The following is a 27,426-nucleotide window of genomic DNA, read 5'->3' on the forward strand; positions in this document are numbered from 1 at the left end:
CCTATCCTACGGCACTGCTGCCTCAGTGGAGGGAGCTTCGCTGGAGCCCTGGCCGTGGTGGGCATCAGTGGGCTGCCAAAGATTGCCAGTAGTTTCACTTGCCCGGAGCCCGAGTGACTGCTGCTTGGCCAATGCAGCTGTTCATCTAGGAATTTAGACCTAAAGAGCCTCAGAGCCTGCCTTGCTACCTGAAAGGATGTCCAATAACCTAATAACAGCTATTTTGGGCTTAGCAGTACTACGTACATTTTGTCCTGTTCAGCGTCTAGAAGTCAGGAGTCAAGTTCCTAGTTTATTGGGTGCCGCTATCCCCCTTTGCCCTAGGGTAGATTGAATTAGGTATAGAAAAAAAAAAAAAGAGTATAGGCAGGCACTGCAGGCCCCTCGGCCCCGGCGGCGGGAGCTGCCGCGGCGCGGCAGGCAGGGCCGCGCCGCCCCGCCCCGCGCCCGCTGCGCAGCCGCCGCTGGCCGCGCCGTCGCCCAGCAACGGGCCGCGTCCCCGGCGCAGGCTGCGGCGATGGCGGCCGGGCCGGCGGCGGGCTGGCGGCTCTTCCTCAACCACCTCGACTCCTACTGCGGCCGCAGCATCGGCGAGGTGACCGCGGGGCGCTTCTTCATCGGCGGTCACTGCCTGAGGCGCCGCCGCCGCCCTCCCGCCTACCCCAGCCCGTCGGCCTTCGGCCGGTGGCTGGCCTCCGGGGAGCTCGGCCGGGTAGCTAGGGTCACCGAAAATAGCTCCTGAGGAGAGGGACTGGGGGCACGAAGGGGTTGGAATAGGAAGGAGAAAGAAAATGAGAGTTAGGAGCAGGAGGTGTGGATACAGCAGGTCGGGAGACCTCGGGCAACAGATCCTCGCTAGGGAGAGAGGCGACGTCTCCTTGCGGTAAAGTCTGCCGGAGTGGAGTCCGGTTGCAGAGAAGAGGTGTCTAGGGTCTCTCCAACACCTTCGACTCTGGGGTGCGGGACACAAGTCAAGACAAAACGTTATAGCGGAGGAGTCCATAGTGTTTTCCCGTTCAGTGGAACGCTGTGTTCTGACCTACATTACCTACAGCCGGATCAGAGCCAAGTCAACAGAGTGCTGGTGTCTTCACAAGAAGTTGTGGAGGATTCCATATGTGTTTGCATACAAACTTGTGTCTTTTATATTGCAGTATTTATCCAGATGTGTTGTTGGGGCATCGCTTGAAAGCATAGGAGAAGAGGAGGAGGATGATGAAAATAATTCAGCTGCTGAAGTTTCTAGGCCAAAAGAGGGAGTCTACCAAATAGTGGGTACCCTTTCTAAGCCAGAGAGTACTAAACCACATTTTGCAGAGGAAACATACGCAGTAAGTAAGAGTCTTACTTCAGGTTGCCATTAGCCAACACTAAAAATATTGCAAGTAATATAAAAGGACATGCATTAGTAAAACGGTCTTTCATTGCTGCTGGAAGCTGTGTACATACATTTTATTCGTTCTGCTTCCTGCACACCATTGTCTCCTCCCTGCTAGGTCCGATACAGCAAACAGTAAAAGGGAGGAACTCGGACTCAAAATAGATTTATTTTTTTTTAATAGTTCTGGGCAGGACATCATCTATCCCAATGAGCCACAGATCTGCTTTCTTTTTTCCCTCAAAACACACACCTCAAGTATCTCTCTTGTCTCCTCTGTGTCTTTTTATCACCTTTTTAAGGGTAGTGGTGCTGGAATGAAACTTAGTGTCCCACTTCTTAACGGTTCCCTGAAACCACAGCTTTCCCTAGCAGCTGATTGTGCTGAATGCCTACATCTTTGTATAATATATATACATGGATATATCCAGAGTTTAGTTAACTGAAGAAGGCTTGCTTTTCAGAATGTGACTGCTTGTTGCTTGATTTAGTTTTCTGAAAATAAAATTGCCTTTAACTGTCTCATATTAATTAGCCAAAATCTCTTTGCACATTTGAAATTTTTGATTTAAATGCCTATACAGCTGAGCTGTTCAGTCAGAAAATCATGGCTGGCAGTATTTAATCTTAATCACTGCTCTTCCCTAAAGTGTTCGTTGGACTTGCTCAAGTGATGCAGACAATCGCATTTAACAAAACTGACAGGATGCTAATATGCAAGGAAACAGAAAAATGTCTTCTCCATTCTGCCAGCTGATCATTGTTTAAAATGCCTATAAAAGTTACAGATATTTTTTGATACAATTGCACTGAAAATATGATGCCTCAAATACTGCTAAAAATTTTACATCTTTTTGAACTAAATTAATGTGTACTGAAAATTAGGAGTTTCAGCATCTAGTTCACATTTCATCACCTTATTTGTATCTGACAAAGTTTGATATCAGTCTTATGAATTATTTTAACATCCTAGTGTTAGAAAACTACATTCTATCAGGAAGTTAAATTTGAAAAGAGAAGGAATTTTGGGTATTTTTTCTTTCTTTTTTTTTTTTTTTTAATGTCAGATTCTTTGTTTTTTTCCTCAGGTCTCTTCTCGAAAAGAGCTCTTAAGTCACTTGCTTGAGTGTGAGATTGTTTTATATAATATCACTGAAAATGCTAATCAAATTGAGGAAGCAACATGGGCTGCTTCTGGTTAGTATAGCTACCAACTGAACAAAAAATTGATTGCTATATAGCCATCAGAATTTACCATAAATGTATTAATGAAATTGTCTGGGATTTATATTTTATTGTAATATTAAACTGGGTTCCTTGATGTAGCAATGTTGCATGAATTGTTCAATTAATTAGCAAGTGACCATGAAATGCAGTCTAGCATTCATAAGCTACAGAAGCTGTCACGGAATGGTCCAACACTTTAAATGGCGTATCTGTGTAGGCAGTTATTTCCCTAAATAACTATCAGCCATCGTCTTATCTATTTGCATTGGGAGGTGGGTAGGAAACTTGCTCCTGTAATATTTAAGTAATGTTTCAATATTTTATATAATTCTTTTAAATATATTTTAACTTAAAAGTCCAACAAAAAGTACTGCTAACAGTCTTTCTGAAACTTTCCTCTGATTGTTGTACCCAGATTCTAGTAGGCATCTGGAATCTTTTTTATGGTGACAGTGTAATGTTGTGTTTTAGGCGACACTTAAACTAAATTATGCTTTCCTGTTTATAGCATAAATACTTAGATAACATCATAAGTTTTAGAGGACTCAACAAAACATAACCCACATCTAATTATTTTACTCTAAATCAGAATAAGGAAGCTTTGCTTGAATGCTGTAGATTTTCTGTTTCAATTGTGAAAAAAACACACTTTTGTTTTCTTTCAGTATCTTAGCAGTCAATAAAGATGAGTAATTTCTTAGTATAGAATATTTCTTTCTTTTTTTCTCCCCATGATATGTAGCTCTATGGAGATTATGTTGATTCCCAATAATTAATTCTTTAGTACCTTTATTTGTCTATTTGTTTTCTTTGTTGATTTATTATCTTTATACCAACCCAAATAAAGAGTATTTGCTTAAAAATATGTATCACATAGAACATTATGGTATGTTTATACATGACCTTTATATAAAAGCAAAAATACAGTTTGAGTGATACAGTTTACAAGAAATTAAATCCTTTGCTTTCGTGTTAACAGCACTACATATGGAAATAGAGCATTTTGCAACACCAAAGTTATTCATCCTCATTTCAACAATAATGACCTGGGCAAAAAGCAAACTCCCTGACCCTGTGAGTAATATGAAAACTTTATTTTTTTTTAACTGAATATTTCCATTAATGGAAAATATTCATGAAATTCAGTTAAACAAAGTATTTCAGTATGTACTTCAACAGTAGCTAATAAAGTTAGTATCAGGAAGTGTGTGTTTTCTCATGATCCTTTCACCCTGAACCACTACTTATTGTCAAAATTGCTAACTTTGTTCCACTGGACATCGAAGTTTAGGCACTGGGTTACAATGCTACAGGTAGATGTTAGGGACTGCTTGGATAAGAGGTAAGACCTATGCTAACCACAATATGCACTGTCCTTCAGTTATAAAAAAACCCCATATTTACTATATATTTAATGAAATACATATTTAAATCAGTGTATATACAGATAAATAGATACCTCTTTACATATGGTAGTTATTGTCACGAACCATGTGGGATGCTTTGTAGTATGCTGTTGCCATTCTCAATTTAGTCTTACAGAAAATGTGCACATTAATGTTATGTGTAGCAGTTCTGAGAGTTTTTCAAGCTTGTGTAATGCTACATACAATAAAAATTCACTTTTAAAAATATCAAAAGTAGTTAATCTTTTGCTGTGAAAATTGAAATTGAGCTATTGACATTTTGAAAATGTTGAACCTCAAGTATCAGAATCAGAAGTTTTAAGAATTTCGGATGAAAACAAAGTTAAACCAGATTGATAAAATATTTTTTTTAAGAATTTATTTTAACCATATAGGCCTTTAATAATTGTTTTGTTTTAAGACATCTGTAACAGTCACATTTTTTTACTTTGCAGGAAGACCCTGAGATTTCTTTTACTGATGAAGATTATCGCAGAAGAAAAGCTCATCCTAATTTTATGGATCACATAAATGCTGAAAAACTGATTGTCAAACTTGGGAAAACTGTATGTGAAGAACTTTTTTTTGTAAAAATAGTGTGTTTGGTCTTCTTACTTAGAGCATTATCTTAGTAGTGGAAATTATGAACAATTTGAATAAGTTTTAAGAGTGTTATTCTCTTGATAAATTTTAAAAAACATCAATTTATTAATAAAATATCAAGTACTGAGAAGACTATAATATCTTTTCAAACGTAAGTGTCTGCATGATAGAAATCCTAAATTCTGTCTGTGTTCCTTAGGTAGTGAGTAAATCAGGCTTATCTCATTTAAAATATATTATTTCATTGCTGGGTTGAGAGAAAATTAAAGCTGGACCCTGTGTTGGGAAAGACTTGAGGATGAAAGAATGTATTAGGGATATTAGTGTAGTGTTAAAGAAAAGCCGCATCTTTAAATACTAGCAAATTATGTCAATATTATATCTCATCTAAATACTGAGAAGATGTTCTGGCCACACTTAGCATCTTCCTGGATAGTTTGTGCTCTTGGAGCAGAAGGCTTGTTAACTTTTATTCCACCCTATAATTCACTTTAAAATCATGGCCATAGAGCTTACCCAGAATAACTAGAAAATATATTATCAATTCATATGTGTTTTAAAATCACTTCCATCAGCTTTGTTTGGTTTGACCTGGTTTGACTGTTAATCTTACTAGGGAACAGACCATGTCTCTCTCTGTATTTAAGAGCTATTACTAAATAAATACCAACAGTGCCTCAGATTGTGCTTCTCAACTCAGGAAAATTGACACTGTTGTCATTAGAGATGGAGTACTGTGGAGATTAGGAAAGAGAACTAGAAGACAATGAAATACACTCTGTGATGAAAGTGTCATTTGGTCATTCTCGTTCTGCATTAGCAGGCTCACATAATAAATGTAATTCACTGTTCATTACAGAAATTCATCTGGCTAATTACAGAGGAGGGAAAAATCCCTTACTCTGATTTGAGTATACACTTGTCACCTTATGCTCTGCTGAGAAAATAGTGATAGAAATTATATTCTGTTCTAACATGGGTTTAGTATTTACAGCTTGAAAAATCAATGGTAAATTGTTCTTATTTTTACTGTGCTAACTTGGAGTTAGTAGACTATGGAATAACCTTCATACTTGTGATGTTAGAAACATGAAGATTGTAAATAGTGACCACCAAACCTGGCAATAACTTCTGCTGCTGGTAACACCCAGATGAACTGTTGACTCAGTCTTTCTGACTTGTTCAAAGCACTGAGTTACTATGTAACAAAGGTATTAATATAATTAGGTTCTGAATGTTTGCCAGGCTGAACGCCTGCTGAGAAACAGTGGAACAATATGTAGCAGTACATGACAAAGCAACTTGAATGTTTTCAGAATATACCTCTTACAGGCCCTTACAAATGAGCCCTTTTCCTCCAGAACTCCAGGGGCAGTATCAATGGGTATCACTGCCCCTGCTTAGTTTCTATCAGCATTTTGGAACAGAGAAGCTTCAAAACATCTGTTCTTCCCAGCAGATCAACATTAGCTTCCTGTGATGGCTGGAGACTTCTGGATTACAGTTCTTACTCATTTCTAAATTCAGTGGCATCTGGGGAATGTGCCATCTGTGAAAGAAATGACAGCGTTACCACTTCCTGCAAAGAGCTCAGCAGGAGACGCTAGGATTCAGCAGCCCTGTCAGTCATGTAGAGAAGATCTTGCACCAAGAATAGAAGGGTTTCTTAGCCTTGGTGTTCCGAGTGCAGTCAAATGGCTGCTGTTTCTTAAAGCAAGATTTAATTCCTCTGAGTTAGTGTATGTCCCACATATATTTTGCTTAAAAATCAGAAAGAGTTGTGAGCTAGAAGTCTTTGATTTTTACCACTAGAAGTTTTTTGCCTTTACTTTTGTAGCAGGGCATTCGGGCTGCGTAGCGACTTCTGATTTTGGGTTACTGCCAAATTCAGAATCCTTGGAGAAACATCTGCCTTCCATGGTGCCTACCACAGACAGAAAAGCTCTTCATCTCCCAGCTCTGTTCTCAGTGGCATCGCAGTTCCTGAATCCATTAATTTAGACCTGTTTCTCACTTCAAGCATTTTATTAAAGCAAACAAACCAATGTAAAACTACCAAGGCCTAAACTGATTATAATAGCTAGAACGTGACATCTAGTGGCTTTAATGAATATTACACAGGAACTTGAAGGTTTAACCGAGACTAAACATGCTGTGTGTAACTGGAGCTTGCCTAATAATTGCCTTATTTTTAAAATTAAATATATCTAAGTCATCTCAAGTAGTACCTTCTCATATGTGTGACTTGTGACACTAAACAGATATTTTTGGAGGACTTGAACTTGTTTCAGAGGTTTGTATTTCAGTGAAGTGTCACTCAGTGCCGAACTGGTTTGTCTCAACAAGTGGCTACTGCATAAGCCACCGCAAGGTAAATGGAACAAAATCCTATGTGTTACATTCTTCTTAGGGTAGATGAGAAATAGCACCTCCTATACTTTCACAAGAGGCAGGTTTTTCCGGCTGGGAGACAGAAATTACAGGATGTCTTCTCCTGGGGCATGTTTGCAGTCTGTCCAGAGCAATCCTGGGAGCTGCTGCTCTTAGGGTACAAACAGTTTTTGTGATGGAACTACCCAAGCAAACTAAGTGTGGGAGCTCTTAGCTATCTGTAATGTCTTCTAATTTTAATGTTATTATAATGTTATTAATGTTAATAATTATTAATAATTAATGTTATTTTAATGTTATTAATGTTTTATTTTGTAAGTGGATAGTTAAAAACAGGTACACAGATACAATACACTGACGTTGTAACTTGTCATCTCTTTATATGATGTTTTGCATATACAATCAAAGATTGGCTGACAGAGTTCTCACTTTTATGTTTCTGAAATATTATAAAGATGATAACAAAAGATGCATTTTTTTCACAAAAAAAATAGATCCCAAACCTGGGCCTTTATTCCCTCTGCTGGTAAATGTAGGCTTTTTTACATAGTGTTCTGTAGATATATAACGTCTAGGATTTTTACATCATGAGAATTATTTAATAATTTCTTTTACCTTAAAATTTCCAAAGTGACTGATCCTAATTGAAAAGATTTTCTTCAAAGTTTTTCTCCTTGAAGTGATTTAAAAATCTTTCTTTTCTAACTATCCTCAACATTGATCCAAGCAGTAATGTTATACATAAACAGGCAGCCAGAACAGGCAAATTTATGACATTATGCAATAATGGTCAGCAGAAAATATGTGGGTTGATCATGATGTGTGGTTAGGAAAACACTTTGTTCACTTTCTTTTTTAATTGTATATCAAAATGAAAGTGAAGCAATTTTAAAATCATTGATCCAGCATTTCTCACTTCTTTGGGCTGTCAAATGAAAATATAATGCAATTAAAAAAATAATTTAAATGAATTTCAGTGTTATTTTTCTTGGAAAGAGAAAGTAGAAACATGAGTTATCCTGTTCACTTCATTGATTTACATAACTTCCAATTTTTTTAATTCTTAAATTATTTTTTTTTAGCATTTCAGTTCAAATGTAGGCAGGTCGATCCTAATTGAGCAATGCTATTTTTTAAGGAAATAATAGCAATATGACTTATGAAACTACAGGATATACAACAATCAATCTAGTTACATGTTTTAAGTGATATAACTTTGTACTTTTACCACACACGTACTCACGTTTCAGGGTAAGCCAGTATCCTGTTTGCAGTACCATAATTTTATAAAAACTTTCTTGTTGATTTTACTTCACAGAACAAACATAAATTTTCAACTTATGTTGTTGCCTCAGGACATCAGTATGGAGCTGGGGAAGGACTCTTGCATTACTTTTTTAAGGTAGACATCCAGCTACTTTTGAAGGTTCATGTAATTTCTGGAGGCAAACCACACTGGAATTGAATGCATTTTCAGTAGCTTTGGTATCATAAGCTTAATGCTTTTGTGAACAAAACAGCTTATTTGATCCCTTTGAAATGTTTTAGCTACAGTGGAAATGTTTTCCACTTTTGTGGCTTTATATGTTTTTTAGTTTATTCCATAGTTTTTGAACAGTATCTCCATATGTACTTTACAGTGAGAATGTGTCTGTCCTATCAATAGAGTCAGGAAAAATGTCTTTTTTCTCAACTTAATAGTCTCTTTTGTCCCAAGCATTTATTTTATTTGGGGTACAAAATAACATTTTCCAAGATCTAAGAATATTCTTTAAACAAAAAAGTTTCTTGTTTTTAGTAGGCTGCCAGTCAGTATTTCTCAAGGATTGTTTCGTTTACTGCGATTCTGTTAGTCATTCAAGAAACTGAACTTTAAATCCGGAATATATAGATTTGCCTAGTAAAAAAATGCTCCTTTTTTTAGCTCTAGTTAAAAGTAGCCTTTCTCTCCACACTTCATTCTCTATATTTTCAGATAGGCTGGCTTAGCGAAACTCCTGCAATACCTGTTTTTGGCGATGGAAACAATTTTATTCCAACCATCCATGTTCTTGATTTAGCAGCGTAAGTAAAAAAAAAAAGATTCTCCTGAATAATAATTGATACCTAGGTAGATAATAAATCCAAATCTACTAGAGAGTAATAAATCCAAATCTACTAGAGAGTACTGAGGCTTTTAAATTGGAGTAGGTGGGTTTAAGAACATTCTTTGGCTCTTCTTACTGAGTCAAACAGAGAATTCTGTTTCTTTACTACTGGAGAGGCCTTCTGGAAACCTTATCTGACTTGCACTGGTGTTATGCTGTTAAGAAATTACTATGAATGCTTGATCTAGAGTATGATACCAGTTAGCTGGCACAGAACTGGAAATGGATCATGGACTCTACAATAAGCTAAGTTAGTATCTTCCACAGAAGTTGCTTTTTATCCTTTCAACTTCTTTCCAAATAAAATATCTAGCTGTGCTCCTTTGTTAAGGAAAACGTATATGAAAATGTCATGCTCTGAAAAGTTTTGCAAGATTTTACAGACTCTGTACTCTTTTTGAAATGCATTTAACAATGAAAGCCCAGAATGCTTCTCCAACTACACGCCCTGACTATACTTGCTGTGTGTTTCAGTGTGTTACAAAATGTAGCAGACCACAGGCCAAGGTCTTCCTATATACTTGCAGTAGATGCATCTATGCACACTCTTCAAGAATTAATCAAGGTAAGAGATTTGATTCTTTTTTTTTTCAGATATCTTTAAGGGTTTAAATACTCTGCATTTTACTGAAGCAGAAGTTCCTAGGTCTTCCTGAATTATCTTTTGTAGTAAATGACACAGAAAATTATTTTTAAATCCTCCAACACTTCTGTCCTTTGAACAAAATATGTTACTTGGACCTGATTTTGCAGAACTAATTTTTGTAGTATTACCACTAACTTAAGTAGAAATTCCACCTAAGAAAGTTCTGGTGACTTGTTACTGGATTCGCAGTACTGTGATTAGATACTCAAGCCTTTAAGATGTTTTTCCCTTCATTTTGTGGGAAGATATCTTGTTTTTCCAAATGTTTTGAAATGAAGTCTAGAAATAGTCTGGATGACACTATTGAACTATACACTGATAGTGAAGGTCAACTAATACAGTTGCTCGTGTACATTGAGAAAACGTTATGTAAGAAGCAAACATAACAGTCCCATTTTTTTGGTTGTATGAAAGAGTGTTTCATGGAACAGTGTATTAGGGAGCTCACAAGAAGATGGAATCTTTGTTTTGGTTCAGGTAAATATACAGTGTCTCACTGTAAAGTTAATAGTTGAAGAGCCATTCTGTATACGTGATCATAATGCAATTAGTCAACTTTCCTACAGAAGAAGCAAAGGTCAGAATAACTTTTGTGGCTGTGGTCCACCATAGGAAAGAGCATTATATGAACACAAAAGACATTAAAAATATTAAATCCTTAGAGGAGAAGAGTGGAGGCTATTGAAACCTACATTAGTAGCCACATAAGCTTGTTGCATGCTACTTATGAAGAAACATTTGGGAAAAAGAAAATGAAAATTAGCATGGTTGAACTGTAGGGTGAGAAAAACAAGATGGCAGACTTCAAAAAGTTATGGTTATCTTCAGATGAAGAACATAGAATAGAAAGGGTCCTGGAATCTGGCAGGATAAGTGGAAAAAAAGCATTGAAGATCAACTGTCAGGAAAGACTCAAAATGGATATGCTTTTTTCAAACAATTAAAAAACAAAAAGCCTGCCAGAAAGTCTATAGGCAACTTGATGATTATGGTATTAAAGGAGCACTTAGAGAAGACAAGGCCATAACAGAGATGCTTTGCATTAGATGGCCTGGGTAAGAATTTGGAAGCATCTTAATGCTTCAGGGTCTCTTTGTGGATAGCTTGTTAGAGGATCTGTATAAAACTAAAGTAACTGTAGAAAAGATAGAATCAACTGACAAAATTAACACTAAGAAACCACCAGAGTCTTATGTTATTCACTGAAGAGGTCTGAAAAAGTTCAAGGTTGAAATAACTCTGTATTGTTAGTTCATGCGTACAACCTGCTGTTTAGCACTGGCCTGGCACTTGAAGACTGGAGGATGATAAAAGTGATGCCAATGTAAAAAAGAGAAGTTCCTGAAATATTTTGGGAATTACAGGCCAATATGCCTAATAACGTTGGCTAGTAACCAGGTAGATTATTAGAAGTTATAATAGATTAAATACATTAAAGGACACACAAATATATATGGGAAATAAAATAGGTCTCCAAATAGATCTTAAGCAGTAGGAAGTTATACATAGATACAAGAGCTTTGGAACACTTTTCTGTGGTTTCAGGTTGGTTGGGTTGTTTGTTTGTTTGTTTGTTTTAATTGCAAGTACTAAAGATTAATGACATAGCAAAACAAAGGTGTTTAATACTAACATTAAAGTTATTTTACTGTTCTTTGATCTGTCTATTTCAAATCAGTAGACTGATTTTGTCAGGTACAGTCTAACATAGAATTTAAAGCACATATTTTATCCATAGAAATCCTGTTCAATTTTCTCTAAGAATCTGATTTGATAAGTGTATTTTTTTTTCTTGACAGTGTATCAGTAAAAATGTTGGACCAGGAAAAACTGAGAAGATTCCAAAAGAACATGCATTCCTGAGCAAAGAGTTAACAGTTAGTACTTTTTTTTCCTTTTATTAGTTAAGGAAATTATGTAAACTTAAAAGTACAATGTGATGAAATATATAATTTATTTTTTTTATTTCACTAGAAAAATTTAACCCTAAAACATGCCTAAAAACCTATACAGTGAGTTTAAATTTAGCAAATAAACAAAATAAAATTTAACTATCATAGAACAAACTATTTTGAGGAGTTACAGCATGATTTAGAAAAGCAGTGAAGCACTGGTGTCACTGTTGCACTGAGCATACTGGAGCACTCTGAGAATATCTACACGAAATGATAAAAATAACAAAAATTAATAATGAGGTGCTACTAAGGCTGATGAATGCAGCATACATAAATTATGTTGTATTCATCTATTTATCTGGAATAAACTGTTCATAGGAGAAATAAACAAATTACAACCTAATATTTTAAGATGGTACTTGATAAATTTATGAAAGAGGTTATTCCCTGCAATTATAGGAAGCCTTTGCATTGTACAGAATAATTGGTTAATGGTTCGTGTTCTAATAGTTCATAAGAATACACAAACACAAATATACCTTGAAAATGTTTGTATTTTAAAAAAGCTTAAAGTGTCTTTTTTGCTTTGTGTGCAAACCTTCTTTCCCTGTGTTTAATTCTTTCTATACTCACTCCTCCATTCCAGTCTCTAGTTTAGGATAACGATGTTCTTTTAATGTGCATAGCTTAAGCCTGTAAATAAATGTAGCTTTGCTCCCTCAGCAAATGCATTTGGATATGTTGTTTGTGAACCTGCGAATGGAATCTATGTTTCTGAAAGAGACTTTCAACATTAAGTGGGTTGCTCAGGCAGGACTGGTGGAGAACATTGAACAAATCCTCAAGGAATACAAGCAAAGCCGAGGATTACTGGTAATGGTTTGGTGTACGCTATTTCATAGTGCTCCTTTCTTTTTATTTCCCTAATAGAAATGGTTATATAAACACAAGCTTTAATTTCTTTTAGTAAAAATGTGGAAGACTGATATAGACGCAAAACAATTGAATGTAAAAACTGAAAATTAAATTGAAGAAGTTAAAAAAGAGGAAATATTTATTTAAAACAATAATCTTTAAGTTTTATTTCTTTTATGCCCCAAACTGAAACCCTGTAAATGCAAATAAGATTACTGATGAGAAGCTGCTGTTCTGGAACTTGTTTCCATACGCAATATATGGCATTCCTGGTATATTTTGCTTCAAGAACACAATAAGTGTATCTTTTATTTAAGCTTTTTTCATAATAGTCAGTAGTCAGGCAAGTATTTTGTGTCCTTCATTGTAGTTAGGGAGCCATGATATTCGATTGCAATGTAGCTTTCATTTTACGCTGCTCTATTGTGTAATGTACTGAGCAACTTTGCTGTTTCCTATGTTAGCTTAATATATAGAACTTCTGTATTCAAATGTATAGGAAAGGTTATTGAAAGTTGCAGAAAAATGTTTGCATACATTGAAGTATTGATTGGTATGATAAAGCTGTTCAGCATGTCTAGATCTTGTTGAAACGTTGAACAAGAGTTCAGGAGGTGTAAAACAAAATACAATTACTGTCATTCAGGGTTGTTTGTTAAAAGTCCACGCGTACCTCTGAAAGGATTATCAGATCTGTATTTGGGTTAAACTACCGCATCTGAGCACATATGCATGTAATTCAAAACATTCAGTACAAAATATAGACATACTAAGTGGCAAGCAGAGGGAAGGCTAGCTAGATCTCTGTCCCTGTCACTACTTTATTAAATTTGCAGTTTGCACTGTCAGATTTACTGAATTAAGATAAGCAGTTAATGATGTATGATTTTGAGTTTGTTGCATGATATATATAATAAGTGTATAATGGAATCTTAATTACACTTACTCATCCATAGACTAGGTAGGCAGAAATGAGAAATCACTAATATCTTGAGATTGTGATGGATCTGCAATTTTTGAGACCAAAATAACCATTGTGATGGCTGTAACTCTACCTCAGTTGGGAAATAGAGCTGTTACAGGTGTGTAGTAGAACATATGCCACCTCATTCCAAAATTCACTGCACACTATCTATGGGGTTGTGTTTCATCTCTTTTAATCATTCAAACACTACTAGTGCCACTATAAGTTGGTCTGTGAGTCTACTAAATAGAGGTGTGCTTTTCTCCAATGGTGAATTTGTACATATAAATTAAGTAACTGTGTTGCTCAAAGCCTGTGGATGATACTCAGTGAAAAAATACATATTTGGTGTGAATAAAACTAAAATATATTTTCATTTTTAATCATAATAAATGTTCTTTCCTATTAGTTATAGTAAAAAGATTGTTCCTTTTACATAAAAACATCCATATTTTTTGGATGATGTTATATCTTTATCTTTTTTTTTCCAGCCTCTCAAAGTTTGCCTTCATGGTCCTCCTGCTGCTGGCAAATCTACCATTGCTGAAGAGCTCTGCAAACACTACAGACTACATCACATTAAGATAAACAATGTGATTTCTGAAAAAATAGAGAATCTGGTGTGTTGCTGTTTTCTAATATTGTTTTGATTTTAATTTCTCTGATTTTAAAATGTATGGCATCATTTAAAAATTCGTTACAATTCCTTTATTTTACAAATATCTTCTGATATACTGATCACCTCTGGGGGACACACTGAACTCTTTTTAGAGACCGAAGGTTGTTCAGTATCTCACTGTCCAGGAGCATATGTGAAACTAATTTAATTTTTTTTTTGCCTTTTATTACATCTGTGTGTAAAAGAAATTTGGCTATGGAATTTTGGTGCTTATTCATATTTCTCATCTTGTCTTCAGGAGAAAGTTGTGGCTTCTAAACAAATGGACTCTGACAGTGTGGGAGAAGAGGGAGATGAGGAGGAGGAAGAAGAGGGTAAAAATGTAGAAGCAGCACGCAAGTTATTAGCTGACGTAAAAGAAAGCATGGAACACAGTGCAGGTAGGAAATAAGTACTAAGATGGGATTTAGGTAACTAGTGCAACCCTATGCAAATTGGTGCTTTAGAACGTTTACGTCTTGCTAAAAGCAAGAATTGTGCCCTGCCTAACTATATGTACCTTATTTAAAAATCAAATACAGTGTTTTACATGATATACCTTGCATATTAAAAGTGATATATTTTTTAAATACCATGGTGCTTTTTCAGTTGTAGAAGTTCCATCCTTCTACATTTTATGTAATTCTTTTAACCTATAAGTTCATATGTAAGTAACAACGGTATATTCAGAAGCATTAGATTCTTGGCCAGATTTTTTTAATAATATCATTTTTGCTTCTCAGAACAGTGAGCATAATTTATGTAATACAAAGTAAAATGTTAGTTAAGTATATCTTTATCAAATCTGCAAAGAAGAAAAGTATTCTAGTAAAAAAAAGAATTAGTGTACTGTCATATGAGATTGTGGGGTTTTTAAGTACCTTATACCTCATTTTGGCCATCTCTAAAAAGGAAATAGTATTTACTGCAGCCTGTAAAGAATTTTAAAGTCTGCGGATTGAAAAAGGTCCATAAAAATTGCCATTACTAAAAAGTACTAATTATCATCTATATATTAATAAAGTCATGCGGGTTTTGACTTAGTGCTTAACATTTTCCATGTGGTATAAAGTCGCTCCCCTTAAAAATGCATTCTATCACTAAAGGTTTACCTGATTTGGATCTTGTGTATCTGCCAATGAACTTATAACGCTTCAGTAACGAGACCCATGGCAGCATCCCTTCTGTATGCCTTGCTTTGTTGTTTGAAATAATAATGCCTTTTAAAATACTAACATACTTTTATGACTACAATGGTTTATAAATATTTGACATTTGTAAAAACCAAAGCAAAATAAAGTAGGAAACTGGAGCCAATGGTTGAAAAAGGACAAAAAACCAGGTCAAACCAAGCTTTTTGCTCCCACACATTTGGTTGACAATGTGAGCCAAGTTAATAAACCATTTCATATGTCATTCTATTAATCTGAAAATGAAACCTATAAAACCTATCTCACGTTTGTCTTGCAAGACTATCTTTAAGTCCTATGACTAACTGTAAATAGAAAAGGATTGCTTTGTCACTTTTTCTTCTATAAATATCTTTGCTGCTTCTATTAAAATCTGATTGCATTACTCTAAAAAAAACTAATTTCATGTTTAGTATCCTTAAAGTTCTAATATTCCTATCTTTGTTAACACAAATGTAATTTTATTTTGTAGCTACACATTTATATTCCATAGATCTCTGGCAACATGTAATATACAAATAGTAACTCAAAATACGTATATTTTTTAGTGTCTAAATAGAACTTTCTCTGAGAAATGAATAAAATGTTAGTAAAATAATTTCAGATATCTTTTTTCCATAAACTAAGTACCTATTAATCTTCTTGCTGTCTTAGGTCATCTAGATGATCAGTATCTTGTTAAATTTGTGAAGGATAAACTCAAATCTATGCCTTGTAGGAATCAAGGATATGTTTTAGATGGGTTCCCAGAGACCTATGACCAGGCAAAAGATCTTTTTAATTGTAAGTACTGCTGCTTTTGTTTTTATTGCTGCTTTTGTTTTTACTGCTGCCAATATTGTTATTATCATTATTGTGCTTAGTGCCATATTAGTTGAAGTGCATCAGCACTGTAATGACTGCAGTGCAGGACACAAAAAAAACTTGTTTTCACATGATGCCTAAAATGTAAGAAGGATTATAATGCACTGTATTTAATTTAGGCACAAGATAGTTTTGAGACTATCTTTGCTGTCAAACTAATAAGTAAATGCATGAATACAGAGGACGCTGTCTAGTTCTTTGTTGGTCTACTCTACTTAATCAAGCTCTAAGGCAGAATTTCTTCATAATATTTAAGGGCTGCTTAATCAGGGGATCCAGCCACTGCACCAATATGCATTTTGTGAGCCAGGTTAGAGTGGGTATATTAGATCAGCTGCAGTAGATATGACTTCAGAGGAGCTCTGCGACATTTCAAATTGTGAGCAAGTACTATCCATGCACCAAGACCAAGAGTCATCTCCATATGTAAATTACATCAGAAGGTTTGAAGGAAAACAAAAACCAGTCTTGTTCAGTTTAATAAGCTGGGCTGTTAATTAGCATGCTCGACTGCTGCTCTTCAGGTAGTTTTAGTGACTATTCAGAACAGACAGCTTTACTGACTACTAAGAACAACAGACACTTAGTGGAAGAAACCATTTTAACCATACTACTGTAAAACATTTCTACTCACTGTTCGGAGCCTGTCTCTGTTTTTGGCAGAATAATGTACTTGGCAGGAGGAGAGACCAGGGTCAGGACAGAAGTATGGACACATTTAAAAATTGCCTATGCATGTGCATACTTCTGCTGTGTAGGCAAACAGCTATTAGTGTCCCAAGGTAGAATTCTTTGGTGGCTGGCAGGGTGAGTGAGTTACTGAATTCTCTAAACTGGTGTCCAGGTTAGATTAATTTCCAACAACTAGTATAATTTGAATATAGACAAACTGGTGTTTGTACTGGGCACATTTTTAGCAAATACAATGATATTGTTGCTTCAAATGAAAATGTCAATTATTTCTTACTTTTGTTTTAGTGGAAAGTGAAGATGAAGAAGAAGAAATTAATGGCAAAATACCTAAATGTGATAAATTAATCACACCCGGTAAGTTTGATGGATTTCTTTTTAAATAAACAGAGGAATTTTCAAATAATGCTGCCACCAACGAGAAGTCTAAAATATCACTCCGTCTGTTCATATTTAATTTTACATAAAATAAATATCTAATCTGTGTAATCAAAAGGAAGGTTTTGGTTCCGTTTCTGGGTGTTTTATTCTTTTTTCTTCCTTTTTGTGAAAATGCCATGAACTGTTGGCTGAGAACAATAATAGTGGCTGCCTTTGTTGTGTTTAGAGCAGCTATTAATGGAATAAACATGAGCTCCTGAACTTGGCATATCAAAAGCCCGCAAGTTTATCTTGAGTGTGATATCTTGAAAGATGTTACCAAATTCATTTTAATGCATCGGTTAAGTTGGGAATTAAAATAGAGTGGTTTTCATCTATGCAGAAATAGCTTCATCCTGGTGATTTTGCTATTCTTGATTCTTTGGAAGTTTTGATTACATTCATACAATACATCTGGCATATTTTGCATTAGAAGATGTGTACAGTTAGATAGCATAAAGGTTGAATATCTCAAATGCTTAGTGTTTCAGTAAATGACAATTTACTGGCTTCAGTGGAAGTGAAGAAAGTTCAGAACTTCCTGAAAAATTCCTCAGTCCTTGCACCTACATCAAGGGGACAAAGGTTAGATTTTAAAACACAGGCTTCTCCCAAGTCGTTAACCACTTATAAACTGCAGATTTCTGAAGCAAATAATTTCTTTTATTCATAAATTAAACCACTTTAAGCCACCATTTCAAAAGAGGAAATATGAATGATTTATTATAGTGGGCTGGAGAAGTACCACTTTCTCTCCCACAACAAGGATTTCAGGCATGGGATATGTTCTAAGAAGATACCTTCTCAACCTTGGAGAAAACTTCTTTTAGAAAATAGAATGGTCCAGAAAGGATTTTTATTGGTTTGGGGAGGTTTTCTTGGGTTTCTTTTGGAGGTTTTTCTTGGGAGGGAGCTGGGGCAGGAGGGCTGTGACTGTGCTTGATTCTGCAAATTTCTCTCAGATGTCAGAAAAATTACTTCCTGGCTTTGTTAAATTAACAGGTTCCAGTATTATTGAGTAATGATATTAGTAGAAATATCAGAATATATTGTGATATATGAATATTTAATAAATATAAATTGATTGTTGCGTTAATAAGATTCAGCCTAATGAAACTACAAATATGAGACTTCTGAAGTGAAGAAAGGAGATAGGTTTTTTTTATGCATCCTTGAAGGATTTCTGTTGTTTTTGTCTACCAATAGTACTAAAATAACATCGACACTAAATTTTATGGCATGTGGTGGCATAGTATCTTTAATGCACTATTTGATTTTTTTTTAAAAATTTACTTTAATTCAGCAGATACACCTTTATTTGTGAGATTAAAAACACAATACAGGGTGATGGCTTTTGATGACTTGACAAACAAGTGAGTTGTTAAATTTTCCAGTGCTGTTTTAGCTACACTGTTCATAAGATTTTTTTTTTCCTCCTATACTTATTACATATATTGCTTTTATGATAGCTTTTTCAGAAAATTTAGACTACACTGAATTGCTGTTCTTAAGATTTTTGTGCTGCTTATTGTAAGAATAGTTTTGTTGATAGCACTAAGAAAGAATTTGGTGAAACTGAAATATGTAGCTTCTTTACAGACATGTCTCCTAATATTGTTGGATTGCTCTAACTGGAGAAGTTGAATATAAGCATTTGATAATGAAATTGTCTATAAAGATATATACAATTCACATCTATTTATATTCAATTGTGGTTTTAAATTTCATATTAACACAAAATAGTTAAGAAAGAGGAAAAACAATAATATATGAGTGCTGATAATGTGTTCTTCTTCACAGAATTTGTTATTTCTTTGACCGCATCTGATGAATTCCTTATAAACAGAATAATAAATCTGCCAGAGACAATTGTTGCTGGAACTCATTATACTCAGGACCGGTTCCTGCAATCTCTGAATCTCTTCAGAGAGTTAAACACAGAAGATAAGACTGTTCTAAACTATTTTGATGAACTTGAAATACATCCTCAGTTTATTGGTATGAAATAATAAAATAAGTAGATAAAATATGTATAAAAAATTTTGTTGTTACAAATTTTACACTTGCAAAGATCATATAGTAAGTGGACATAAAGAAATAATATTTTTAGTTAACATTGCAGAATACATATACATGCATTTAATTCTATACCTGCAAAAATACCTGTATACTTATAAGGATTCTGAATTGTTGTCGTACAGTTAACCTGTTTTAAAAAATAGGTTCATTTTTGTAGGCTAAATGAATTTTCTGACTTAGGTTATAGACCTCTGCAGTGGGATCCTTCCAGACTGGTCTAATAGTGTGTTTTCATGGACTTTCAATACTGTAGTTGCTTATATTTTTTCTTTAGACTTATCCTCAGATGCCAGGACAATAGATGGGTAATCTGTAAATGGTGAAGCATGGAAGAAAATAATTAGAAATTAAAGGTGGAAAGCTAGGACTGACTCTGTTTTGCACTGTTCCTGTATGTGAGAAAACTTATTTTCCCTACAAGCTATCTAGAAAATTGTGATCATTGGGAAATCTTGAGAAGATTACTATAATCTGATTATTCAAAAACAGTGTGATCAGGGTGACAGCATTCTTAAGAAAAAGGGGTGGTGGTGGAGGTGTTGTGGGGGGAGAAAAGAAAGAACAGGGGGAATACTCTGCAACTAAAATCAAACCGCTGATACTTGGAATGTCCATTTGCGATCAATGCTTTGGGTTGGAAGGGACCTTTAGAGGTCATCTAGCCCAACCCCCCTGCAGCGAGCACGGATATGTTCAACTAGACCAGGCTGCTCAGAGCCCCGTCCAACCCGGCCTTGAATGTTTCCAGGGATGGGGCCTTCACTACTTCTCTGGGCAACCTGTGCCAGTGTTTCACCACCTTTACCGTAAAAAATTTCTTCCTTATATCTAGTCTAGATCTATCCTCTCTTAGTTTAAAGCCATTGCTCCTTGTCCTATTGCAACAAGCCCTGCTGAAAAGATTTTCCCCATCTTTCTTATAGGCCCCATTCAGGTGCTGAATGTGAAGTTAATTGTTGAACAGCCTCGGTCATACTTGATTTCCTAAGTTTTTTTATTTAATGTCAGTCATGGAGATCATCTTGAGAATAATAGTATACATGTGTTGTTAGGAAGTGTAACAGTGGAAAAAAAATTGTGTGTTAGTATAATCATTTTAGAATTGAGCTAATTCTGCTACAGAAAGTAAATGTAAAAAATGGTAAATATTAAGTCCTGATGCCATCAATTGGTCATATTCTTATCTTACACACTTCTGGATATGCAAGTAGTAGCACCGTCCAAGACCATGTTTGATTTTGGTGGGGACTATAAAGTGTGTACTCTATGATAGAATATTGCAGTGTATTTTGCCAAGAATTATGCCCAAAGATTACTCTTAAACTCTAGTCCATTCCAAATAAGGAAACTCACAGGCCTAGTAGTTTTAATTTTTGAGGTATCGTAACTGTGACGTTCAGTGACTTCCAGATGATTTTCACATTCGGTTTATAGTGTTGATTCTCATCTTCAAAGGAACATCATCTTCAGGTTGTGTTTGTCTCAGGAACTGCCTCTTTACCTATATTCACATCACTGATTGTTACCCACGGAAGTATGCAAGCATAGAGCTTTCTGTTGTGAAATGGTAAGAACAGATTATAAAGATAACTTCAGTGAGGAACCTTCAGCTCTGCAAATATCCCTCCATTCTAGCTGATGTTCCAGTTATGTTATCCGATCCATAGAATTAAGTAGCATCAGATTTAAGGAGAGCACCAACTGCTTTCTCAGTCATATTCTGAAGGAATTTAGTGGGGTAATGGTTAAAAAAATGTGCTTGATTTGTTAAATATTGACTCCAATTAATCCAATCTTTCTTCCAATGTTAATTTTAGAAAATCATAACATATGGCTTTATGAATTACTTTTATGATTATTATTTTTTCTGAGTCTGAAATATTATTAGCACAAAGGAGTGGGCTTGAAGATTCTGGAAACGCTACTTTGCTACAGTGACTCACTGCATGAAGTTTGCAAGTCAGTTATCTTCTGTCTTGTTTTTCTCATTTGCAAATTGGGGATGGTGACATAGGCATGTTAGATCATCTACAAAAAGGCATGTTAAAGTTATAACAGCAATTTCCTTTGAAGATCTTAATTTATTAACTCCTTTTCTGGTGATCTTTCCTCTCAGTTATCATAAGTGCTAACCTCACTTTTTATTTAAAAGGTATTTATTTTTGAGGATAAATGCAGTTAATTATAATTGGTGTAATATTTGCATTGTAATCTTGCTTCACCGTCTAAGAAAAAAATGCAGCCTTTGAGAGCTCGAATTCAATGCTGACAGAGTTCTTAGCAATACTTTAAATGACTAGAAAAGTGGTTTGCACTGTAATTTGTATATCCAGGTGCAGCTAAAATTGCAGAAACAATGGACTGCTTGACATAGAAAATGTATTATTCTTTTAATTTGGAATACTTCAGGAATGTAATACCTGATTTTTTGAAAGAAAAAGGTGTAAAAGAAATTTTATCATGTAGAATTATGTTGGCTTTCTCCTCAATTCAGTAGCAGAGTGTGGACTTCAGGTCCAAATCACAAACACTTAAACTCTTGGAATAATGATGTTAGTATTGGACAGCTATCTTCTGTCTGAATTAGTGATTGGAAAGAAATTGGAAGCATGCTTTGCCAATGGGTTTCAAAATAGCTTCATAAAGCAAAGGACTGTGGAGTAGGGACTACTGGATTCTCATCTAAATTCTGTACTCTGGTTGTTCTGGTTTTTCCCCTTCGTCTGCTTGCTCTGCTTACCCATTTCTGTGCCTTTACATCTCCAGTCCCCTACCACCGAACAACCCCTATATCTCTGTATTCTCTGGATACCTGAAATGCCCTCTTTTCCACATATATTTCTATACCCTTTCTGCCAGATGCCTTCCCACACTGAATGCATACAGATCCCAGAAAGCCCTGGAGACAGTCCCCATTTTTCTGTCTTTTGCCTTCTCCGCCTTTTTTTTCGCAAGTTTAATATGCAAGTAGCCTCCAGCAATTAAAAGGGAGAAGGAATAAAATGAAAGACAAGGTCTTGCTCAGTCTGTATGCTCCTACATGAAGATAAAGATTTGCTTTGTAGATATAACACAGTAAGAGTTCAGCTAGAGATAGGTCTGTGTATTTGTAAATCTGGATGAGTGAAAACTTTGGAGTTTGTTGCCAAACCTTAGCAACCTATTGTGTAACCTGCTGGCGAGACAGGGTCAAAAGCTGATGGTTTATGCATCTGGATAAGTTGACATAAGATTGGTGAAAGGAATACCTCTGATAGTTGAATGACCTAATTTTCAAGTTTCAAAACTTAGGCAAGCTGCAACTGATAAATAGAATAGTTGTAAAAAATATTTAAATACATTTCTCCGTTACATCATTTGAAAAGACAAACTATTTTAGCTGAAACTAGTAAAGAAAATCAGCTGTAGAAAAATTCATTCTGCATAGCAAAAAACTGACGTTTGTAAGTAACTGAAAACAAAATCTTATACTTGAAAATTCGAACAATATGAACACCATATATTTTTAGGTCTTACAGTTATATTCTACTGTCCATTGATATTTGACAAAAGCTTTGAAAAGTTTTCTCTCATATTTTTTAAAAGATGTAGCCAAATTTGAAGATCCTGAGAACAGATTTATTGTAAAAGAGATCATCAAAGAAATTGGGGAACCTCGGAATTATGGCTTGACAGATGAAGAAAAGGAGAAATTGGAGCGCAAAGCAGCTGAGGAACGCCTTGTCAAAGAAGCTCAAGAAAAAGCTGAACGAGAGCATAAAGCAGCTGAGGAACGGGCTGAAAGGATGGCACATTGGGAAGAGTGGGTAGGTTAATATGTATTTTTGGGAAACCATTATTATTTATGTGGTTTAGATGGCTTGCAGCAATCTGTTACATAAATACACTTGGAAAGTGTGGCATAAATTCTCTAGTTCCTTTATATCGTACTTTAGATCTGGGTTAGACTATCTTCACAATGCATTTTGAGGCCCAGCCGAAAGAATATAGTCTGGTTTTGATTACAGACATAGGATTATTTTTGCATGTTGGTATCAGCATGTCTTTAAAATAATTTTATGATACCCTTCTTGCTGTTGCTGTGCCATAGCTCTTTTGTTTTACCATTTATAAATATCTACTATAACCAATGGTGATTTTCCATAACCAGTCTTCTAGGACTTTTGCATTTTGCTCACTTCTAAGCAACTGACCAAGTCTTAATTATCATGCTTTTCAAACAAGAATTTTAACTCAGCACTGATCAATATTCCAGTCTGTATTGCAGAAAGGTTTCAGAGCCTGCAGCTAAGTCCTCAGCTCAGTGAGGACTGCCTGATGCAGTCTGAAGGATGCTTTTTGTTTGCTAATTCTTTATTAAAAGTCAGGTTGTTTCACCAGAAGGCAGTTCTATTGTCCTTTTAGAGCTATTTGAAAACAAACTGATCATTCTACAGAGAAAACCTTTTCTTACATTTGAATGCCCATACACATCTATGGGGAAATAATACCCTGAAATTACTCGCTTCTAAAGAACCATTTTCTTTGCTCTGATGTTGGCTTGTAAATATGTTTTCTTTGTTATCTCAAGGCTTATTTTCACCTTCATTCAACATTAAATAGCATTTTGTACTGTCTGTAAACTTGTCTAAAAGATTAGTAAGGGTAGTTAACACACGTTTAGCTATATTCAGTCCAAAGCCATCTAACTTCCAAGAGAGCAAACTGTGCATTATCCGAAGCTAAAGTAGGCGTTTAAATAAAATGTGTGTTTAAGTATATCCTTTTAAATAGGCAGATGTTCGGGAAATCTGAGTAACTATTCATTTGCCCTTGAGACTGTAGATTAGCTGCTGTCTCTGAGTAAAGTGACCAAAGACCACTTGCAGGATTTATTCCATAGCACTCCTGGACTGAGTGAGTAAGGTAAATATATTTTCCAGATATTGGTATATTGGTTGTATCTGAACATTGCTTTTATGCTGTTATGTTATGCTGTAAGTATAGAAAAGCAGTCTTCACAGTATCGTCTGCTTGCTGTATCTATATATGAGTCAGGCTACTGATGAATGAAATGAGAGAAGAGAGGACAATAAACATCTTTTTGAGTAATCTGGCTAAAACTACTGGAAGTATGCATGCTATTAAGTGGTATTAAATCGAAGAAAGAAAGACTCGCAGTGGTTTTATTCCCCACCCCTCCTACTTTTTGAGTGTAATAATTGTATTTTATTTAACCTGAAATCAAGAATAAATTTAATTGGTGTTAGCAGATGTAATTCACTGTGGTTTTAGTCTATTTAAGCCTCATCCCACTCAAAAACTGACATAAATGAAACAAAAACTAAATAAAGCAAAGAAATCAAATCCAAAACAACCAAACAAAAAGCCCCAACACAATTTAGTTATTTATAGAGTGAGGGCTCTCTTCTGAGTAAAAACATTCTCCTTACCCTCCAGTTCAAAGAGCCCTCAAGAAACAGTCTGCAATATGCAATAGTACCAATTTTTGAAGTGATACAGTGTATTCCAACTATTTTGCCAAATATCTTATGAAACAGGACCACTGGAAGACTTCAGAATAAACCTCCTCCTTAAAGAGAGAAAAATAAAATAATTTTACTGAGGAGATTATTTCACAGAATCACAGAATGGTAGGGGTTTGAAGGGACCCCTGTGGGTCATCTAGTCCAATCCCCCTGCTGAAGCAGGATCGCCTACAGCAGGCTGCACAGGACCTTGTCCAGGCGGGTCTTGAATATCTCCAGAGAAGGAGACTCCACAACCTCCCTGGGCAACCTATTCCAGTGCTCCGTCACCCTCAGAGGAAAGAAGTTCTTCCTCATGTTCAGACGGAACTTCCTATGCTTCAATTTGTGCCCGTTGCCCCTTGTCCTGTTGCTGGGCACCACTGAAAAGAGTCTGGCCCCACCCACCTGACACCCACCCTTAAGATACTTATAGGCATTTATAAGGTCCCCTCTCGTCCTTCTCTTCTTCAGTTTTGATCATGTTCAATTCTTTGTCCTCCATGTCCCATGCGCTCTAAATTTAATAAGCAGTTCGTAGTTTTTCCTGCCAAGTTGTGAGTTTTAAAGTTCTGTCCATAGCTTCCAACACTTTTTTTCTGTAGGCCACCATTATTATTTCATCAAGTGCTATTTGGTAGATGTTATAAACTTTATTGTTTAAGATTTTGTTCATTATTTGTAGAATAAACATATGGAGGAAGTGAAAAGACAAGAACAAGAGTTATTGGAGGCCCAGTCCATTCCACTACGAAACTATTTAATGAAGTATGTCATGCCAACACTCATGCAAGGGATAAATGAATGCTGTAGGATCAGGCCAGATGATCCAGTTGATTTTCTGGTAAGGCGATTACATTTTTTTCATAAGTATGTTTGAAAAAGCTTAATAAAAATATTAGTGTAGACCCAAAGAACCTCTGTTAACATAAGGACTTAAATCCTTTTTCCCCACTGTCATGATAAGAATTAATTAATGGTTAGTATCTGTAATTTTAGTGAGCAGTAATTATTGTGAAAATTAAAACCCCAGCAATTACTCTTTATGGGACCAGTTGATACAAGTAAGGGCATAATCCAGCTTTGCTAAACAGTAACGGGACAAGAATCACTACGAGAATTGGTTTCTCTTTGGTGTGTGCACTCTGCACGTGTATGTACCCTGCCAATTCTGCTGTGGCAGAGGCCTGCAGAAAGGGGGACATCACTCTCCATCCTGCTTACACCCCTCTAGGCACAACACAACACGTTATTGTAATGATGAATGAAAGCTTTTCAGTAATGCCCTTCACAATAATAATTTATATTAAATAATAATAATAAAATAATGAGTAAATCTGTAAGACATTTATTGAATAATTCCAGTTGCAAAGGATCTCAAGAAGTTATCTAGTTCAACTTTCAGCTGAAAGCAGGGTCAGCGTTGCATTCAGACAAGGATTTAGATGCTGTAAAGTTACTGTTGTACTGCTGTTCTTCCTGCATATCCTAAGAAAGCTATTAACAAACTATTTCTGTTTTAATGAAATGAAACATTTTATTAACCAAGCAAAAGCTTCAAATGAAAGCATTAGTGTTTTGTGCCATTTAGGCACCAAGGAGTGTTTAATTATTTTAACTGTTCTGCTTACTGATGAGTGATAGCTACCTCTAGCTGTAGGAGCATGAGATCTTCCCTAACTACACAAGTTCTAAAGATCTGTATTATCTGTGCTTCTGGGTCCAGAAATCAGGCCCTAGGGTACTCCCTAGGATTCTCCGTGGAGTGACAAATATTATCATAAATAGCCGGCTTCCTTCTCTTGCCCACGATAGAGATGGAGTGACTGCTACCAAGCGGGAGAATGAGGTGGATGGTATTTGTGGGGAAGATGTTTCTCTGACGTATCTGCCAGAAATTACATTTTAGAGCCATTTAATGCTTCCTGTGATTTTGTTTAAAGCAATTGTACCCACTATGTTTTTATTATTTTGTACACATTTTAAAACTGGAGACTTGAAAATAAGTGTAACTTTGAAACTCTTTTGTTTATAGGCAGAATATCTCTTCAAGCACAGTCCTGATATCGAATACGATAAACACTAAATCCTAACAGCTGTTGAAATTGTGAAGTAGAAGGGGAGAACACTTTAAATAAAAATACTTAGTTTCTGAAATTATTGTTGTTTAGGCTTATTATGTAATCTCAATTTTTATTTCTCATACTTTATTACTATGTTGTATTGGGTTTTTAATATTCCTTCTACAAAAGTACCATTTACTGCACATATTAATACATTTACACATCTGTATTTCCTATGTCTGTCTGAAACAGTGAACCGTAAGAATCCGTTCTCTCTCCAAAATTATCTTCCTGGTTTTTTTCAGTTACACATTCTATTTAAGGAATATATCCTTGTCATGATGCATAGTGGACATAGACAGCTAGCCTGAGAAAAACTTTTC

At 35.5% G+C, this 27,426-nt stretch overlaps 1 protein-coding gene across 3 annotated transcripts; it reads left to right on the plus strand.

Moving 5' to 3' along the window:
* The first annotated feature begins 506 nt into the window (after positions 1 to 506).
* AK7 (adenylate kinase 7) lies at positions 507 to 27,098 on the plus strand. 3 transcript variants are annotated; one of them, XM_075426019.1, is made up of 18 exons: positions 507 to 595; positions 1,155 to 1,331; positions 2,467 to 2,575; positions 3,585 to 3,679; positions 4,467 to 4,577; positions 8,324 to 8,407; positions 8,981 to 9,069; positions 9,627 to 9,717; positions 11,598 to 11,675; positions 12,417 to 12,566; positions 14,064 to 14,192; positions 14,490 to 14,631; positions 16,075 to 16,203; positions 17,263 to 17,331; positions 19,195 to 19,392; positions 23,059 to 23,279; positions 25,666 to 25,824; positions 27,016 to 27,098. In XM_075426019.1, the coding sequence occupies exons 1-18, from the start codon at positions 518 to 520 to the stop codon at positions 27,064 to 27,066; spliced, it is 2,160 nt and encodes a 719-aa protein (XP_075282134.1). In that variant the 5' UTR covers positions 507 to 517; the 3' UTR covers positions 27,067 to 27,098. The 3 variants fall into 3 exon arrangements, with proteins under 3 accessions (XP_075282134.1, XP_075282136.1, XP_075282135.1); XM_075426021.1 differs by lacking the exon at positions 19,195 to 19,392; XM_075426020.1 differs by lacking the exon at positions 12,417 to 12,566.
* Positions 27,099 to 27,426: the final 328 nt, after the last annotated feature.

Source organism: Opisthocomus hoazin, chromosome 7, assembly GCF_030867145.1.
Source record: "Opisthocomus hoazin isolate bOpiHoa1 chromosome 7, bOpiHoa1.hap1, whole genome shotgun sequence".
NCBI classification, from domain to species: Eukaryota; Metazoa; Chordata; class Aves; order Opisthocomiformes; family Opisthocomidae; genus Opisthocomus; species Opisthocomus hoazin.

Bases quoted from the DNA above. Each gene is read 5' to 3' on its own strand.
- AK7 (XM_075426019.1), top strand. From the start codon at position 518: ATGGCGGCCGGGCCGGCGGCGGGCTGGCGGCTCTTCCTCAACCACCTC. The intron at 4,578-8,323 runs GTATGTGAAGAA...TTTACTTCACAG, and splicing joins TTGTCAAACTTGGGAAAACT to AACAAACATAAATTTTCAAC. The intron at 11,676-12,416 runs GTTAGTACTTTT...TTGCTCCCTCAG, and splicing joins TCCTGAGCAAAGAGTTAACA to CAAATGCATTTGGATATGTT.